The sequence below is a fragment of the Rattus norvegicus genome, chromosome 19, assembly GCF_036323735.1.
Source record: "Rattus norvegicus strain BN/NHsdMcwi chromosome 19, GRCr8, whole genome shotgun sequence".
Classification (NCBI taxonomy): Eukaryota; Metazoa; Chordata; class Mammalia; order Rodentia; family Muridae; genus Rattus; species Rattus norvegicus.
Genome location: NC_086037.1, coordinates 34,708,862 through 34,723,355, shown reverse-complemented (window position 1 = coordinate 34,723,355; position 14,494 = coordinate 34,708,862). Strand labels below are relative to the sequence as shown.

Below are 14,494 nucleotides of genomic sequence, written 5' to 3'. Positions count from 1 at the left end.
GGAGAGCAGTAGACGCGTGCGCTAGGGCATCTGAGGTTGCCAGTTGTGACCTCAGTTTCCCCACCTGTGAACTCGAGTCATTCAGTCCCACTCTGGCAGCTCCAGAGGACATGCAGAGAAGAGGGAAGTCTCAGTGTCACCAGCGAGGGCAGCGCTGCTCCACCACCCAGCGGCCAGAGCCTCCACCCGGTCCCCACTCCCGCCCCGAGGTTCACACAGGGGGTTTAGGGCCCAGCACACCCAAAGCCCCTCCCCATCGAGGGTCCACCCCTATCCCCGCCCACAGACCACGCCCTCCGTGGGCCCGCCCCTTGGCCAGCCCCTACCCGCAGGCCCCGCCTCTACCCGCCCCGCCGCGTCCGCCTCGCCTTTGATGGGCCGCTGCCGGCCAATGGGCGCTTGGGGAGGCGCGGGGCCGTGGCGGCGGGCAGGGGGCTCGGCGCGCCCGGGCGTCAGTCCGGCCGCGGCGACCGCTGTAGGAGCGCGTCCCGGCGCCGCCTAGGGCTGCGCTCCGCGCGCGGACTGTGAGGAGGAGGCGAGCAAGGCTGGCGCGGGGTCGGCGGCCGGACGCATGGCTTAGGACGCCCGGCTGCCGCGCCCCAGCATGGGGAAACTTCACTCGAAGCCGGGTCAGTGTCCTCGCCCGCGCGCCTGCCGCGGCCCCGCGTCCTCCCGCCGGTGCTAACTCTCCCTCTCCTTTCTTTCCGGCTCCCGCCGCCGCCGCCGCCGCCGCGCGCGATGTGCCCACAGCCGCCGTGTGCAAGCGCAGGGAGAGCCCGGAAGGTAGGCGCGCGGGCCACTGGCCCGGGGGGCGCGAGGGAGGCGGCGCGAACCGCCTTGCCGCTGGATCTCATTACCAGGGCTGCCTCAGCCCCCAGCCCCGCCCCGGGAGCGCTCTTTGGGGCCCCTCTGCCCCTCCTACCCGTTCCCCACAGCCCGGTGCTCCCACTGCTGACCCTAACCCCCTCCACTTTGGCGGTGGGGTCTTCCCTTAAAATCCCCAAGATCTTGCGCCTTCCTCTAGCCAGCCCCTTCTCAGGAGAACTTGGTCTCTGCTCCCAGGGCACCTTCTCTGCTGACCCTCAGCTTTCTCCTCCGCAGTCCCTGCCTCCCACGCTCCTTCTGGTCCCTGAACTCCTTCAGTCAGGGTACTGCCTACTCCCTTTCACCTTCTGAATCTTCCTTGCACTTAGGATCTCGCCGAGCCCCCTTTCTTGACTATTTCCCTCTTTTGGATTCTGCTCTGTCCGGCGCTTGATCCTTTTGCCAAGTCTTTACTCACCCGGCTGTGCCGCCTGTCTCCTTCCCTTCACTCTCAGGTAACTTTTGCTAGCTGGGGGGCCCAGACTCAATGTCTTCCCGTTCTTCCCGCCTCAGGTGACAGCTTTGCAGTAAGCGCTGCTTGGGCAAGGAAAGGCATCGAGGAGTGGATCGGGAGGCAGCGCTGTCCAGGCAGCGTCTCAGGACCCCGACAGCTGAGATTGGCAGGCACTGTTGGTCGAGGCGCCCGGGTATGGCCCCCACTCTGTTATACCCTTTCACCCCTTTCAGCCTCGGGGAGCGGCTGAGGATCTCCAACTTTTAGCATCCCGTTTGCACATTGTCTTAAGTCCCCAAATCCCTTCTCAGCCACTGTGTGCCCTACTAGCCCTACTTGTGCCCCTTGCTTTGGAGGACCCTTGTCGATCAAGTGGGCGCCAGTCTCCTGCCCAGCTGGGCACGGAGGGTTGCTTGGGGAGGGAATGCCACGGAGGAGGTGATACAAGTCCAGTGGGGTGGGGAGGCTGTACCGTGTGTGTGTGTGTGTGTGTGTGTGTGTGTGTGTGTGTGTGTGTGTGTGTTGGGGTTTGGGGCTCCTCTGCTTTGCTTTTGTGGCCAGCTTTTCCACGGGGAGGGGTTAAGACTAAAGGGAGACAGGAGTGTCTGGGTAGAGGGCAGGGCTCTGCTGGCCCAGGATCTGTGGCTACCTCCAACTGTGTCTGTGGCATTCATCAGTGCCATCTGCCATCTGAGTGTAGGTAGAGTTTGGAGGCACTGAGACCTGGCTGTCCCCCTTAGTGTGGCCGAAAGGGAGGGGGCGTCTCTGTAGAGTGGTCTGGGTACACCCTTTCTTCACCCAAGGGGTTCTCCAGGCTGGAGTTGTTCTGCAAGAGCAAGTGGGCTGGGGGAGTGAGTGACTCCAGCCCCTGTGTTCGGCCTGGGACTGGTGTTCACAGATGTCCTGTGAGCTGCAGAACTCTGCACGGGGCTTTCAGATGGTCTGCGTGGAACTCTTGCAAGCCAAGGATCAAAGGATGAATCAACTTTTTGATGTGACATTTAATTTTTTTTTTTTTAACTTGGAGGGGGGAAAAGACTGAGCCTCAGGTCTGGCTAGTTCTTTGGTCTTGTTCTTTGGGTGAGGGTGATAGAGGCTTCAGATGGTGTGTGTGTGTGTGTGTGTGTGTGTGTGTGTGTGTGTGTGTTGCACCTGGCAGCACCATTGCAGCAGGGAGGTGGCATGAGTATGTGTGTGAGTGGTGTGGTGTGTGTGTGTGTGTGTGTGTGTGTGTGTGCATGTGTGTTAAATGCCCTCTCTCTGGGATAAGCTACCTCTCTCCTTCCACTCCATGGCTCAGGCTTTCTCTTCCTGGCCTTCCAGTTTGCTGCTGGCTAGGACTGAAGCTGCTATCCTAGTAGAAAGGTCAAAACTGGTCTGAGGTGGGGGTTGGGGGGACTGCAGTTAGAGCCTTTCAACAGAACCACAAACTTTTGCTTCCCCCACCATTTGCAGGTTTTGATGTACTTATTTATTTAAGGACCAATGAAAACAATCCAATTTAGACATATGAACAGATGCGTTTGCAGCTCAGTACAGGCTAACAGAGAGGATTTCCATTAATCAAGTTTTAGTTTTTTCAGCCTGTTTATTTTCATAAACTAGTCCTACAGAATGACATTTATTTAGGCTCTGTCTCTCTCCTCTCTCTCTCTCTCTCTCTCTCTCTCTCTCTCTCTCTCTCTTCTCTCTTCTCTGCCTCCCCCCCCCCCCCCCCCCGTAAACTGCCAGGCAGCCTTACTTCATGCTAGAGGGGAAACTTGAAACACAGCGAGGGCTTGCTTCCATTGACTTTTATCTTCAAAGCCATAACAAATGTTACCCGCATGTTTTTGGTGGGTCTCCTTGGCATCCAGGCTGGGAGGATGGGAGGGAGCGGGGAGAAGGAGAGGAAAACAAAAGTCTGTCGTTTTTAATTAAATAGTAGTGTTCCCAGCAAGAGGAATGCAAGCCAGTAAAAGTTGCCATTGGGGGAAATGAAGCAGGGGGAGGGGGCCCCTGCTTAAGCCTGTGGCTTTGCTGAAGTCACGGAATTTTGTTGCCTGGTTTCTTCCCCCAGCTGAGGACAGCATGGGATAGATGGTGCTTGCTTGCCTTCCTGCCTCACCCCCCCTCTCAGAAAAGGAGGGGTCATTAATATTTGTTCAAAGTCCTTTTGAAGATGTGAGGCATAGAGCCATCAGTGTGACATGTGCTGGGTAGTTAGAGGGTGGGCCCAGCCATCAAAGATGTTGAGTGGGGGGAGGGAGGTCTCCGTTTCCTTGAGAGTGGATCTTAATAGCAGTCCTGGATCCCTGGCTTCCAGCCTGTGGTGGCCACAGTAGTGGGGTCACGCATCGACCCTAGAGAAGGACCAGGCTGAGCCAAAGTGTGGGGCCGCACAGGTGGTGTCCTGTGAAGCAATTCAGGTGGTCTTTAGGGGGGAATATCTTTAATCTTTCTAGATACTTATCTTTTTTAATCAGTGAAAAATAACTAGGACATCAAACGCATGATTTCATGGATGATATATCACTTAGGATGAATCAAAGTTGAAAGAGGTAGGTGAGTTCAAAGTCAATACAGGGGGATGCTGAGTTCAAGGGGTCCTAGTTGGGACTGTAAGAAGGAATGCTCACACGGCGGGGGCACCCAGAGTAGCGGATAGGCTGTGGTGTGACGAGCACATTGAAGTCCTGCTAATTCCATGAATCTCACTGGCATGGGAGGGGTGGCTGGCAGGGTCCTTCTATGATATCATCAGGATGTCGATGGGTGTGGACTCTAGCAGTCTGCTAGCTTCCAGGGTTGGCAGTTTCCTGTAGCCTGTACCAGGGCTGTCTTAGGAAATCTGTATCTACTTCTTCACCTGTCCTGTCACCAAAGTGGCTGAGGACACCTCATTCACTGCCTTATCAAACTGACGACACTATTGTTGCCAGCCATGAGAACCACTGTTGCCTGAGTGCCCGCATGTGCCAAGCACATTGCTTCTGTGAACTTGATCTCCCCATAAACCTCGAGTTGCCGTCACTGGTGTAGACTGAGTCGCGTGAAGCCAAGCCTTGCCTTGTTTCCAGTCAGGGGCTCACAGACAGTTGCCACCATGTTCATATGAGTTGGTTGCAGGGTAGGAAAAAGCAAGAGGGGTCCTCCCTTTCCTGTGTCTGTGGCAGGAGCCATAAAGTGTGAGGGCAGCCACACAGGCACAGGACTCAGCCTTATCCCCATCCCCCACATACAGAAGTGAATGAGGTCAGGCTCCTACACAGGGCATTGTCACCTCGTGCAAGTCACAGGAGTGTTTCGTGTCTTCATGAGCACATCTGTAAAATGGGCACAGTAATGTTACCATCCACAGCAGAGCTGCTGCAGATAAGCCTTGATAAGAATAGGACCTGGGTTGAGAGTTGGTCTTTACGTAGGGATCCTGATGTGTGTGCTCTTTTCTCCCTTGGACCCTTTTACTGTAGGCACCTCTGGTGGGAACCCAGGCTAAGGTCTGGAATTTTGCTTTTCGGGGATGCTTGATGAGGCACAGGGAGTCTATATCTCAAAGGTGAAAAGTCATGAATGACTGGAGACGGAAAAAGCACGCGGACGAAGGACAGTAGACTGAGCCAAGTACGTGGCGGAGACGAATGAACTCAGTAGTATGAGAGGGTAGACAGTGTCTCTGAGAGCCGCTAGGAAGAAAGCATCAGGTAGCCAGAGAAGGCACAGTGGACGAGCTAGGTGAGCAGAGGCATTGTGGTGAAGCTCTCGCATCGTAGGTGCCGCAGTAGACTCAGGCATGAAGGCGGACACCTTGCCTATGTCCACGCCATGAGAGCGGGCACACGTGTATATAGGGATGTGCGTAACCAGGCTCCAACAACCTTCAGTCCTCGCACTATGATCCTTTTGTTCTTTTATAGCAAGACTGTAGAAATAGGCTGGGGCCGGGCGGGGAGGGGGCAGGCAAGGCCCCTGTAGATCAAAGGCGGCTGCCAGGCACTTTGGTAATTTGATTAGGGGGCACCTAGCACATTTTGATATTTGGGGGAGATTAGGAGGGTGCAGGCAGGCTGCATGGGGCCAGGTGGGGCTGTGTGATGAGATTGGGGGCTGGCCCAGCTGCTGCCTGAATCCTGGATTCCAGGGGAATTACCCTTGAATGATACCAGTTGGCACAATTAAAAGGCCCCACGTCTTCACCATATGGAAAGTGTTAGGCCTCCTTACGTGGTTTCAAAGCTATGTGTTGGGAGGTGGACTTGACATTTGAGGTAGAGCATAAATTAAATACTCAGTGCTTAAGAATTGAAAGGTGATTTGCTTTGAGGATGGTGGGGCTTCAGGGAATCTTTGAGTAGTCTAGGGAGGGTCTCCCTGGCTGGTGGCACTCGGGGACAGCTTCACAGACCTGTACATGGGAGCCAGCAAGGAGTGGCCTGGGAGTCTGTGCTGTGCCCGGTGCCAGACATCACAGCAGTTTGCTCCTGGTCTGTGTCTTTTCAAGTGGGTGTCATCACCTGTTGGCTGTGGTCCATCTGTGTCATGGGACTTCCTGGAGGCACTTTAAGTTGTAGTTCCTTTCCCCCTCTGAAACTTCTTTAAGAAGGACGTTGGGTCTTCTTGAGCCAGCCCGCATGTGCTGCCTGTACCCTACAAGCCACGGGCCGGTGCGTCTCTCTTCATTCACAATCCAGGCAGCATCTCCTACAAGTGGCTGAGAGTAGAGTTGGGGGCTGTTAACTTCCTTGCCTTGTGTTGGAAGGAGAGGGAACAGGATGGCGGAGAGCGTCCTTGTTTGTACCAGGAAGCCTACTTCCCCACCTCCCACACCCCCATCAGCAACCACCTGCTTCCTTGGACACTTAAAGTGGTCAGAGTTGAACTGCCATTAACAAAAGAGCCAGCCACCAAATGCAATCTCTTTTCTGAAGTACGTTAACAGGCACTTGCTGTGTATGAATGAAGAAAGGAAAATTTGGTCACTATCCTTGCTGCCTCCTTCCCTTTTTTTTTTCGGAGCTGGGGACCGAACCCAGAGCCTTGCGCTTGCTAGGCAAGCGCTCTACCACTGAGCTAAATCCCCAACCCCTAGCCAGCTTTTTTAAACCCTTTATTCCTGAGGCTAGGTTTTATCTTTCCCGAGTCCACCATCCTTAGTGAAATTGTAGAAGCAAGCCTTAAACCAAGACTGGAGCTTGGTGGCTCATGGAGAGTGGAAGTGTCCCTGGAGCTTGGTCTTGGAAAGCCCTATGGGTAAGCAGCTCTTGGGACGCTCGAGCTACCTCTCCAGGGACAGGCATGTGAGGCTGCCTGCTTACTCCTTGGAATTTGCTAACCTGTAGTTTAAGGATGGGATTCTACCCAGCTGTCGGTTGGGTTGGTGGCTTCTGGAAACAGGTTGTAGGTGGAAGTCAGCTTGAGAGTCGGAAGCTCAGCTGTGTGGGTAGAGATGGGATGACACTGCTGCGGAAGGACAGAGAAGGCCACTTCAAGGGCTTGGGAGAAAGAGGCTGCTGACATCCATCCCCGAGAGTTCACTGTGTCACAGAGCACAAGAAGGCTGAGCTGAAGGAAGAGCTCCCTTGCTCGGGCCTCCCAGGTGGAGGCCACAGTGGGGGCCATCATGTTGATGTGTCAGGTGCCCAGAGCTGTGAATTTACACTCTGCTTAGCTAGACAAACTTTGAGATCTTTTTGGCTGCTTGTTGGGTCCAGGTACTTCCCCTGCGGCAGCCTCTGGGCTTCCCTCTCTTGCTGGTTCCCGTTTCTCTTGCCACTCCTTGCTCACAGAAGGATTCCCCTCTTGCTTTCTTCTGCTGGCTTCTTCCCTAGCCCTCTCTTCCTGAGAAAGGAAGGAATCTAGTTGCTCACAAACCAAATATCTGCCCTCCTGTCAGAGAGGAGTGAGGAAGGAGCTCAGAACACCCTGGACGAAAGGCCCAGAGAAAGCTGAAGGCTTTGCTTGTTGGATCTGGAAACTGGGCTTTGATGTCACCCTGCTCCGTTTATCCTGGGAAGCTGCCTCAGCCTCTCTGCATGGACGGGGCAGGCTCTCAGGCTGGATCAGAGGAGAGGCATACCCACTCCATGAAGGGCAGTCCTCTATAAAGGGTAGCCCGAGAGTCCGGCCAGGCCGCACCCTGCCAAGCCCAGGTGGGTGGGGAGCCTTTTCTAAACACGCACTTCCAGAGGCATAAGTAATTCTTTGATAGATGCCCGGGCAAGCTGAGAGGGATGTTTATACATGTGGGCACCAGCCACAAGGCTCAGGAGGAAAGCCGTAGGTCCTTCTGCTGAAGTCACCCTCAGCTTCAGCAGGATACGCAGGAACCTTGGCCAGCCAGTGTGGCTCTGTCCAAGGGGCCTGTCCAGGGCCATGTTTGCTTAGCAGCCCCGAGGAATTAGTTTGGGCGTCATCGTTCTGGCTTGCTGAGCCACATTGACTGTGGCATGTGGCCCTGTGTGTGGCTGATGGTTATTAGAGGGCCCCAGGGTAAGGTGGGCTTTGCTGCATCCCATGACATCAACTAAAGGGCCTTTCCCTCCTCTGAACTTTGGCCTCTCCATCTGAGAAGCGGGATGATGTCATTCTAGTTTAGTATGTTAGGACACCTCCTGCCCCACTATTTGTGTGTCTGCCATAGACGGGGAGTATGCATTTCTACATGAAAACCGACCACAAGCCATTCCTGTGAGGCTTAGAGCCTGGTAGAAGACAAATGTTTTACAATGCAGATAATAAAATATAAGTTGGTTAGACACTTCAGTCAGGTTCAGAGTTCTCTGAGGCTCAGAGCTGGTCTGGGTGGTTCATTTTACAAGATGGCAGGTCCTTCTGCTCATGCCCCTGCCCTCGCCTTGGTACTAAGTAAGAATGTTCCCTAAGTTCTGTTTAATAACGGTGAGAGGTCATGTGTACTATTTCTTTAGCTAGAATAACTTGCCTTGACTTCCCAACTCTCTAAGATTTATTAAATTAGGAATAGTCATTCAGTTTTATCCAATGTTTTTTTGGCATATGGATGAGCCGCGTCACTCTGCTGGCATGGTGTATGATTTAGGTTTCTGGTGTTATTCCGTGACAGGATCTTGCTGTGTAGACGAGACTGGCCTGGAACTCACCATCCTTCTGCCTCAACTTCTTGATTGCTGAGATTACAGTGAGTGCCACCATACCTAATGTAATCCACATCACTGAGGTTCCTGGTGTTCAACTTCTTTGCACTCCTGAAGTAAATCCATGGATTGTGATACATTATGGAGTCAGCTGTCCAGAGTGGACCCTGCATCAACTGAAAATATTTGGAAAAAAAAAAAGCATCTAAGTTGATCAGGCTTTTCCCCTCATTGTTTTTTTTTTTTTTTCCTAAACAAGACATCCCGATGACGAGATAGCATTTTATTATGATGTGGTAAGATGCTGTGACCAAAGCAACTTGTAATTGGGCTTATGGTTTTGGAGGATTGGAGTCCGCGATAGAGGAATGAGGGTATGGCGGCAGGAACAGCTGCGAGCTCACGTCTTGGTCCACAAGTAGAGAGTGCTAACTCAAAATGGCAGGAGTCTCTTGAAATCTCAAAGCCCGCCCCCAGTGACACACCTCCTCCAACAAGGCCACGCCTCCTCCAACAAGGCCACACCTCTTAATCCTTTTCAAACAGCTCCACCGACTGGGGATCAAACATTCAAACATATGAGCCTGTGGGGGTCATTCTCATTCAAACCACCTCATTAGGTATTATAAGCAATGTGGACTTGATGTAAGTATACAGGAGAGGGTACACAGGTTATATACGTGTATGGCCCCTAGTTATATAGGGGACTTGGGCAGTAAATTTCAGTATTCAGGAGTGAGGACAAGGGAGTGCTCAATACTGGTGCCTTATAGCTGCCAAAGGATATATACATATACATATGCATATGTGTGTATATATATAATATATATTAATATATACATATATTATATAGTATATATAGTATATATAATATATATACCATATATATTAATTATATGCATGTATTAATTAACATATATGTATATATTAACATGTGGTATTAATATATGGTATATATTAATATACTGGTATATATTAATATATACATATTATATATATGTGTGTATATATATAATGCAGCTGTGCTTGCTATGCAGATGCTGTGCTGTGGGCTTTGAAGAACGCAGCTGTATTTTCAATGCAGATACTATACCCTGGGTCTTTGTAGGTGTTTCTGAGTTAGGTTGGCCCACACTTGGAAGGTATGTGTTGAACAGTGAAGATATTAAAGGGAGGTTAGGGGACACTCTGGGGACTTTGGATCTAGAACAGGAGCTGCTGGGGTCAGAGGTATCTGTCCTCAGAGGAAACCTGGTTTGAGCTAAACTCCACAGGCAGGAGCATAGGGGGAACGTCAAAGTGGTTGTATGTTGGATAAGCGTCAGGGAGAAAGCCACAGAGCATAGTTTGTGGGAGATATTGGTGGACGTCGTGGCTGGCCTGGTTACCTTCTGTGTATCCTGGATTGGCCTCCAACTCACAGATGTCTGTCTGCTGAGTGCTGGGATTTAAAGGTACCATACCCAGCCCCTGGCCACCTTCCCACTGTGTTATGGGCTCAGGTCTCTGTCCAGAGGGAAAACCTGAAGTGTCCTTGTGTGAGGTCGGCGTGATGAAAGAAGCCTGTGATCTCTTCCGTGGAGGGGGAAGAGGGCTCGTGAAGTACTTTGGAAGATGAAGCGGTGGTAGAAGGTTTCATGGTCTCCATGAAGATCACAGGTCTGCACTGGGGTGAGCACAGCTCTGGGTTCTCTGGGGACCATACAGGGGCCCTTGGGGAGACTGCAGTCAGGCAAGAAGCTAGGAGAAAAAGAGCAAGATCAAGATGAACAGGGGCTGTGGATGACCACAGCCTGGGCTCTGATTCTGCCTGCACGCTTTCTCATTGAGACTTCAGGCACTAAGCCAGGTCTCTGTGCCAACCTGTGGATGCGGTGGGAAACAGATACATTGTTGATAACTTAAATGAGAAGATACCTGAGGTCCTAAAGTTGCAAGCAACGTTGGGAGAAACCTGCTGGGTATTGAAACAACTGTGGTCTGGCACCAGTCAGTGCTAAGGCCCAGGTGATTAACTGAGGTCAGAGCCATAGTCTGTGTGTGTGTGTTTGTGTGTGGCGGGGGGTCGGGGGGGGGGGAGAGTGGAAGGAACCATTTCACTTTCTACCTTCTAGGTCATGCTTTTAGCTGAATTCAGAAGTCAGCATGCAAGGAGTTCCTAGGGGACTGGTACCCAGGGGTCAGCTTCTCTAGGGTACATGCTGTAGTAGGTAGAATGAACATGGCTGCCTCAATGTTCACAACTGGGAACTGGTAGTAGCATTCACTTCCTAGCATGGTTTGGAAGAATCCCACAGGGGGTTCTTAAAATCGTAACCCACAGACAAGGGTGGGATTGTGGGGGTGAGATTAGAGATGGAGGTTCATGGAGGAAGCTTCGTGGGATGCTAATACTGACCTTAGTAACCTGCAGAGCCAAAGAAGTCGCACTGGTAGTGCAGCAGGCTGGGCAGAAGGCATCTGAACACACACCCTGCCTCAAGAGGGCAGTGCCATTTAGGACCAGCCAACACTTAGCCGCTGGGGAACATGGCCTTGGCATTGTCATCCGGTGGTTTAGAGAATCCAGATGTCTGAATTTAAAACACTGCATACATGAATGTTGGCATGCCTCTGTGATCCCAGTGCTCAGGGGGCTGAGGCAGGAGTGTTAGGGATCACTTCCTATGGATGAGCAGATAGCTGGGTGTGGCCTGCGCTCTGTGCTTGTGACTGCTTTCAACTCGGCCCTGTGGGCGCAGGGACTTAGTGATAAGACATGCATGCATAGCGGACGAAGCCTGGAACCGAATCGCCTGCATCTCCCTGTGAGATCTTTGTATCCGCCTCTTGAGGACACTTTCATCATGTGGGCAAAGCAGCTACTCCTCTAAGCTAAAACTGTTGTCCTGACAGGAAAAGCTGGCTGTGGCTGCAAACAGAACAGAGCGGGTAGCCCTCTGAGCTGGGAAGCCACAGTTTGTTTCCATGGCAGGCAGGACAACAGGAGGATCAGTGCTGTTGCTGAGGACCAGCTGTGTGGGCTGCTGGTCTATAGGTGTGACAGCTTTGTAGAGGCTGACATCAGACCTGCGTCCGGCCTGGGCTTCCTGATGCATGGCCTGGGGCCAGCAATGGCTCAGGTCCTCCATCTTCACATCTGTAAAGGAACTGTTCCCACCGCAGGGAGTTCTCTGGGGAGGGGGGTGGGGGGGTGGTGTGCGTGTGTGTGTGTGAAATAGGTTTATGTCAGCAAGTTGGAAAATGGAGCAGACGCTCGGCCTCTTAGAGCTTTCTAGTGTGTCCACTCATGACCAAACAAATGGTCAGAGTGGGCGTCTGAGTATGCTTCCGAACAGGGGCATGAAGGAGAGTGAGGGCTTAAGGTTAGGTTAGGGAGTGATGCTGGGGTACTGAGCCCCAAGGAGCACGTAGGAGATGTGCTTTCCAGGCACAGGGTAGGTGGTAAACAAAGGCAGAGAGGCTGTATGAACAGCACAGAGCCCTTGGCCTCCTCCTGGAGTCTGACTCTAGTCTTCTAGACTGGCAGAGGGTGAGCCGTGCCTGCCAGAGTGGACGGTGATATGTGCCACATCCTGTGGGAGGATCAGGTGTCTCCGGCAAGCCTTCCCAACTCTCTGAGCACCTAGTTCGGACTATGGAGCAGGTTAGGCACAGCGGAGCCCGTCTGCTCTAGGGCTGGGGAGAGACCCACAGCCATTCAGGGGGGCTTCTCCTTTACCTAGCTTCAGAAGCTTGGGCAGGGAGCCCCACTCAGAGGCCTTTCCTGTAGGTGTTGGTTATGGATCCATACCTGCCACACCTGGCTTCTCTAGGGTGTCATGAGACAGGGCTGGTTTTGACCTTGAATTTTTCTTGTAGCACCCTTTCTCCCAGTGGCTTAGACAGATTGCAGGAGTCAAAAGAGGACTCAAGGAAACTTGGGTTACTTGGGAACACAGTTGCCTTCTCTGTGGGTACTGGGGGCCTCTATTCCTGCCCCTGCCTGTGGGAGTATATGTCTGGGGTAGCCCTGGGCACACACGCTCCATAGCTGCAGCCCGTGTGCACAGCTCCGTGTAAGCATGGGTGCCCAGCAAGATGAGGTGATTGTTGCGTAGGAAGCCATGCCGTCCTTGTCCTCACTGCTTGCTTCTGTCAGCATCCTGATGAGGTAGGCACTGATATTTTTCCCTGATGTTAATCAGTTTTCCTGTTACTTTAATGGCAAAACGCAGAGGAAAATAACAGGGGAGGAAGGATTATTTTGCTTATAGTTTCAGAAGGTGTAGGCCCTCAGAGCTGGGGGTGGGTGGAGGAGCATAGTAGGACAGAAGGCAGAGGCAGGAGTCAGAGACAGTACATCCCTAAGGACCTTCTCCTTCAGGACCTACGTCTCCTAGCTATACTCTACTCCCTCAAGGCTTTGGTGCCATTACCTAGAGATCAAGACTTGAGTACTTGAGCTTTTGGGGAGAACATTTCCTATCTGAACAGGGCAGTCCCTCTTCCTCTAGCACAGTGGTTCTTAACCTGGGCCATGGCTCCTTTGGATATCAGCTATTTACATTATGACTCATAAGAGTAGCAAAATTACAGTAGCAATGAACCTAATTTTATGGTTGGGGGATCAGCAAGCTGTGAGGAACTGTAGTAAAGGGTGGTAGCATTGGGAAGATTGAGAGCCACCAACCTGGTGGCGAGACTAATGCTGCCACCCAGCTAACGTGCTGAGGCTCACCTGACATGAAGGTAGGACCTCCTTAGAGCAAGACTCAAATCAGGCTGGAAAACTGTACAGCTGGCTTAGAGCCATGCCAGCGGGTTCAAAATTATGTGTTAAACAGCTCCATTCCCAAAATCAACTGGTGGCCAGAAAAATTAAATAGAAAATTAGAAAAATTAAGACCAACTATCACTTACAGCAAGGCTACCCGTTTTGTATTACATTTTGTATTGGTTTAAAAAAAGTCTGTATACCCATGTTTGTGTATGTATAACAGAAGCCCATTATAATGTCATTCTTATGGTAGATAGAGCGCGACCAGTGTTAGAAAAACACTGGTGTTTGGCCACTGCTCTAGATTTGGGACGTGGATACCTGGGTTCAAGCCCCAGCTCAGCTCTTACAAGCTGTTAGATGTGGCCAAGCTTTCTGACCTCTGTGCCTCACTCTGGTTTCTTGCTTCCGAGCTTTGACTTCATTTTTAACCCCAAGGCAGGACTCCTAGGGATTGGGTGAATGCTTTCGTACTGAGCCTGCTCCCTTCTCAATGGGAATGGAGAGGAAGAGGAAGGCAGGGGCCTTGTACTGAGGTCATCATCTGAGTCTGAAGGCCAGAAGCTCCATCTCAGAGGGCACATGGCTGAGCAGCCATGATGGATGCTGCTTGAGGAACCTCGGGTATCCATTGGCTATTATTTGGCTTCTCCAAGTGCCCGGCCAGTACTCTTACGGTCAGGGCTAGAACTGGTGGTCCCAAATCCCCTTTGGTACAACATGGATTTAAGGGAAGGGACCACAGATATCTAAGTACTGGACACGTGATCTCTGTCATTTTGTAGCCTGCCATAGAGAGCGTGTGAAGAGAAAGCAACTGATAGGCAACCTTTTTAAAGAGGGGAGGTGGGCAGTATCCACAAGATACAGACATGGTGGGATTGTTGGGATGGTTGTCACAGTTGGGTTTTATGGGTGCTGACTTGGTGAAGAGAGGTCAGGGGTCAGAGAGGCACAGCAGAACTGAGGTGTACCTGAACAGGCGTGTTCAGAAATATGCATAGAGGGAGAAAACTGGACTCACCCATCCATTACCAGGTCCGTCTGTGGCAGTGTGGCCATTTCACTGACTTCTGCTCAGGTGACAGCAGGGAGAGTGAGTCATTGTGAAGAAGGGCCTGGGTGTTGACAAGTTTTGGTGTCCATGGCCGGGGAGCCCTAAAGCCAGTCTCTGGGGATCTTGGGGGACAGCTATGCACACGTGTCTGCCCAGGGCTGTTTCTGAGTGTAGTTAGATGTGTAAAGATCTGGAAGGATCAGAGAATTTTACTTTCACACTGCACACTTCCTTATTTGGCATTTTAGGTGAATGAGTGTGCAGGGCTC

General features: G+C 52.0%; 1 protein-coding gene across 1 annotated transcript in view; it reads left to right on the top strand.

The window, feature by feature from the left end:
• Nucleotides 1-509: 509 nt before the first annotated feature.
• The window catches only part of Nkd1 (NKD inhibitor of WNT signaling pathway 1), a 73,044-nt gene continuing 59,059 nt past the window's right edge, over nt 510-14,494 (top strand). The window contains exons 1-3 of the mRNA NM_001271381.1: nt 510-629; nt 751-783; nt 1,378-1,511. Coding sequence (NP_001258310.1) covers nt 605-629; nt 751-783; nt 1,378-1,511 — 192 coding nt within the window. The 5' untranslated portion in view covers nt 510-604. The remainder of the gene's footprint in view (nt 630-750; nt 784-1,377; nt 1,512-14,494) is intronic.